General features: G+C 30.5%; 1 protein-coding gene across 1 annotated transcript; it reads right to left on the bottom strand.

Annotated features, from left to right (window-relative positions):
• Positions 1-2,118: 2,118 nt before the first annotated feature.
• On the bottom strand, positions 2,119-4,681 carry LOC137814032 (heat stress transcription factor B-3). Its single transcript, XM_068616556.1, has 2 exons — positions 3,996-4,681; positions 2,119-2,793 (listed from the first exon to the last, which is right to left on the bottom strand). The coding sequence occupies exons 1-2, from the start codon at positions 4,233-4,235 to the stop codon at positions 2,335-2,337; spliced, it is 699 nt and encodes a 232-aa protein (XP_068472657.1). The 5' UTR covers positions 4,236-4,681; the 3' UTR covers positions 2,119-2,334.
• Between the last annotated feature and the right edge of the window lie 252 nt (positions 4,682-4,933).

The raw sequence follows: 4,933 nt of genomic DNA, 5'->3' as shown, positions 1-4,933 counted from the left end.
CCTTGCCTGCAGATGACTCCGGAGCAATACCCTTCCCGCGATCCATGATAAAACCTAATAAAAAAGATTGAACTTTTACAATAAAATAAATAGTTCCATACATAAATATTAATAAAGGTGGATGTCAACATTAAATCATGAAATTGTTCTTACAACAATATAAATATAAGTTTACGGATTTTACGTAAAATTAATTATTACAATCACCTGTCCATATTTTCTATAGTATCCCTAATTTGTGACCCGAGCCTGTAGTCATTTTCACGAATTTGTGCGTGTGACACATCTATATCTCCTTGCATCAAGTTACGATCAACTTCTTCCAACAAAGACTCATCATTATTCATCATCCGAAGAAAGTTATGAAGAATACAATATGCTAAAACAATATCGATCATAATGTTCATAGAGTAATGATGCATTCCGCTACTGATAATTGGGAATCGTTTTTTAGGACTCCAAATGTTCTTTCGATAACCGTTCCTGCGATAACATATGCTTTAAGTTAATATGTCACTGTCTCATTTAATGTGAGCTAACACTTACTTCAAGCAAGAGAGGAGAAACATTAGTCGTTTGGAGAAAAAAACGTTTTAAATAAAATATGTTTTGTTGTTTAAATAAAAACCAATGGGAGATTTGAATTATTAGTCATTTGAAGAAAGAAAAAATTGCTTCAAAGCAATTCGTTTAAATATGATATTTTTTCGCTTAATTAGTGAAAAATAATAAATTTGTGTGTTTTGTTTATTTGTGCTTATTGACTTGTCAGCCTACGACAAAGATATGCCAACTTTAGTAATCTATTAATTAAAATTTCAATTAAAATAATATATATAATCTAGCATTAATACTAATACTAGTAATAAATATTAAAAAAAAACTATAATGTTTTATATTTACTAATATTGTGATTATAAAATTCAATAATTATTCATCATCATGTTCTTCTGTTTGGGAGAAGATTGGACTAGCACGGGAAGAGATAAGATTGATGAAGACATTTGACTTAGTGTAAAATTAAGCATAAATTATATCATTTATTTTAAAAAATGTGATTTTTCTTAAGAGATAATTATTGTGTCATTCAAGCTTTTATTTTCTTCAATTAAGTTTGACATAAGATGTCTCATGTGTTCATATTCACCTTATGCAATGACATTTGAAGAACTTATAAAAATAAATAAAGTAGGTTTGAATTTTTCATCTGTTCAGCATAAGCCATAGACTCATCCCATTTTGTCCATTCACGCAACACATAGTCAAGGATGTTATTATGTTAGCACTATTCATTCAATGGTAAGTGTATCATGTCACAATAATAAATAGTAAGTAGTTATTGTTCTTCCAAAAGACTTGTGCGGGTAATAATTGCAATTGATATAACTAATTTAGACAAAATAATATTTTCATTAATTGTGTTGACGTTCAAAAAATATAAAACTATGAAAAAATAAAAAACTTTATTTGGGATTTATCAAACACTTAGAATGCAAAATAATTAAGAAATGATATAGCATGTTATTGTTAGGATTCCACTTCACCAAACATAATATATCACTCAACTTCTTTCTATTAATGCTAAAGTTAGCCCACAAGTATACTCAAATCATAATTAGTAGAATAAGGCTAAGTTTTCCTATTAAAAGTCAATTTCTTGAACACTTAATAAGTAAACTTGTTTTAAGAACAATAGTTTAAGAAAATTAATGAATGAAGTTTTATTCCTAAAATCAAGTTTCATTAAGTATTTTGATCCAGTTCTAAATTACAAAAGATATTTTTCGATGTTCAATGAGTCAAATATTCATAGCAAGCTATGAATGATCAAATCACAATAAGCATTAAGCACAACAACAAAACACTAATATTGAATGAGAAGACATATTCTTGTAAATACTATTTAGTATTCTTTGTAATTTTTAATATTCTTTATAATATATATTTTATATTAAACTAGTTAATATCCTTACTTAATAGCTCTAATTATTTTATCTATTTTATAACATTGAATTATATTAATACTCTTTGGTGTAATTTGTCTTCAAATAAATACAATCACGGAATTATTATTTTTGATTCTCCATGTGTAATTTGTCCCATTCCACAACAATAAACTAATTAATGGCCTCTTGAGCCTATTTTAGTTATGTGTCATCTTCCCAAATCACATTACATAATTACAGCATATGCTTGAGGGTGTGTTCATGAATGAGGATATCCAAAGTAACTACAACACTATATAAGGACAAAATACTCTTTGTATGTATCCTACCTAACTAATAAAATATATGATTATTCCTTTTTTTCAGGATCTATGTATACTAAAATACTTTATTTGCATGACTGAGAGAGCATAATGCTTGCGCTTTCACTTATCTTAGCTCTATTCCTCTTCATCTCCCTCCCTCCTTCAACATCTAGCCTCACTCCAAACAGCATTGGCCTTTCATCTTCTTCCTTCTCTTTTGCATCTGATGAATATTTGGCCACCGAATCAAGCAGTTCCTTACACTTTCTTTTCATGCTTCTGAGCTCAGAGTTCAGCACTCCATTCTCCTTCTTAAGCCTCTTGTTTTCATCTACCAGAGTAGTGTAGCCAGAAGATGATGAAGTTGATGAGGACCTTTGATCTTCATCAGAATCTTGAGGTGTGCCTTGGTTTGGTACATTAGGTTGTTGCTTGTTGGTCCAAGCTTTTCTTCGCCGAATCTCATATAGCTGTTCTCTTTCACCTTTCTTGAACCTGTCATTGAAAAACTCCCATCTACTTGTTGCAACTTTACGAAAGCCCTGCAATGTAATTCTTTGTTAGTTTTGGTGTCAACTTTCAAAGGAAAATATGTAATTTAATATGGACCAAAATCCAAATCACAGATGTCAAGAAGAAGCTATAATAATTCAAGTAGGTCTTAAACACATACATTGAATTTCATCATTTTGTAGGTAAACCTTATTATAACTTGTCAACTCATTTTTGGTAAGAAATTAAGAAATGAACTTATGATGAATAATCCCTTTATGAATAATTTTTTTTTAAATGTTTTATGATCTTTTGATTGTTGTTATTTTAAGGAATATGTGTTACTAAGTCATGCACGGCTTCACGCCCACTAAAATTGAATTTTGTTAGTGCTTGTCTTGAAAAGTTTGATTAGTATAGGTATAAACTCTGACCAGACACATCAAACCAATATGTGTATGCCGTAAACAGGGTAAGAATTCAAAATAAACAAACAAACATAGCAGTATGATCACATTCATATCAGTATTATTATGCTTTCATTCAGTGATTTTGTTCTTTTCTTGAAGACTTCGCACAAAAACAGCATACATGAAACAATTATATTATTTTTACATATATTTCATAATTTATCTTTCTTTATTCTTTTACTTTACTTTATGTTTTTTTTCTCAAATTGTTAAAGTTGTTAAAGGTCGGAAAAAATGGAATTATTTTGAAACGAAAATTTTCCACTGTAAGAAATAAAATATCTTCCTTCCATCTAGTCTTAATTAAATGAGAAACTTAACATCAGGTTTTTCCTTCCTTCCTAATAAAAGAAGAATAGTGTAATCTAATTAAAGCCTAAGCTAGGTCAAACAAATATCGGTAACCAGTTCCATCAACACAAGAAAACTTGAGCTGTTATTTTCTTGTTATTTGCGAAATTTTCAATTCATTTAAACCAACAACATACACATGTTTAAAGCGAGAAATATTGAGCTGTAATTACCATAAGTTTAATTTTCATAAATACAATTCACTCTATAAAATACGTAATTTATAATTAAGGTCAAGTTGTTAAAATATAGTAAAACTAAACTATACCAAGTAAATTGTGTCATCAATTTTTCTGGTGAATGTGTTTTGCTCTATTTCTTCTCAAATCATCAAAACTTACAACAAGACATCAAATAAAAAAAAAACTGAAATCATGTAATTACTAATTATATGCTAGATAGAGAGTAAGTTAATTCATGGTGTTACGTACGTAAGTATTTAGCTGGCGTACAAAGCTAGAGAAGTTGCTGTGCTTGAAAAGTGTTGGGAGGAGATCACGAGCAAACTCCGCCGGCTGCCACACCACAAACGCCGTTCCGTCGGCATTCCACGACACGACGGCGTCGGTGGCCGGATCTTCCACAAGCATGTAGGTCTTCAACAAAAATGGAGGTGGACTGCACTTCCTTCCACATTCCAACAACAACCCTTTATCACTTGATGCTTCCATTTTGTTTTATTCTTCTTTGGGTGTCTTGTATATTTGTCAAAAATATATATTTTGGTTTGTTTTGTGAGGAAGAAGAAGAAGAAGAAGAAGAAAAAGAGGAAGAAGAGAAAGATGGATATTCAACAAGGTTGATAAGAGGAGAAGAGAAGAAGGGCAGTTAAGAACTCCCAACCCCAACAATAGAAACCCAACACGACTCCACAGTTCATGAGAATTGCAAGACCTTGATTGATTTTCCTTCTTTCTCTTCTTTCTCTCCCTAGCTAGCAAACCTTTCTCTCAATCAATAAATAGTTGAAACGTAAGAACTAAGCCTACCCTATTTCTTTATACATATATATAGGGACATTCCAGCCTTCATGCCATGCATTTTCTTTTACCTTATAGTTAAAAATAATGCACAACCAATAACATAATTACATATATCATTTTTGACTAACTTCATTAAACAATTCAGACAAACACCACCCCATTATAAAAGGCGTTGTTCAAATTTTGAATGGAGAAGATGAACTTCTGCACGTGGGAGTGTTTGGTGGGATTGTCTCAATGTACCATTTTTTCTACGAAAATTAATGTTAGTTTATGCATTTAGGTGTGCTGATTCTTTATTTTCTTCATTCTTTATTTTATATATATATATATGTTGTTTCATTATTATTATGTGTCTTTCGTGCAAATTCCTCCATCACTGGCAG

Source organism: Phaseolus vulgaris, chromosome 1 (genome assembly GCF_000499845.2).
Source record: "Phaseolus vulgaris cultivar G19833 chromosome 1, P. vulgaris v2.0, whole genome shotgun sequence".
NCBI classification, from domain to species: Eukaryota; Viridiplantae; Streptophyta; class Magnoliopsida; order Fabales; family Fabaceae; genus Phaseolus; species Phaseolus vulgaris.
Note: the sequence above shows the minus strand (reverse complement) of the source record. Positions and strands in the feature narration are given on the sequence as shown.

Coding starts and splice junctions, on each gene's coding strand:
- LOC137814032 (XM_068616556.1), bottom strand. CDS start 4,235: ATGGAAGCATCAAGTGATAAAGGGTTGTTGTTGGAATGTGGAAGGAAG. Junction 2,794..3,995: donor TACGCCAGCTAAATACTTAC/GTACGTAACACC, acceptor ATTACATTGCAG/GGCTTTCGTAAAGTTGCAAC.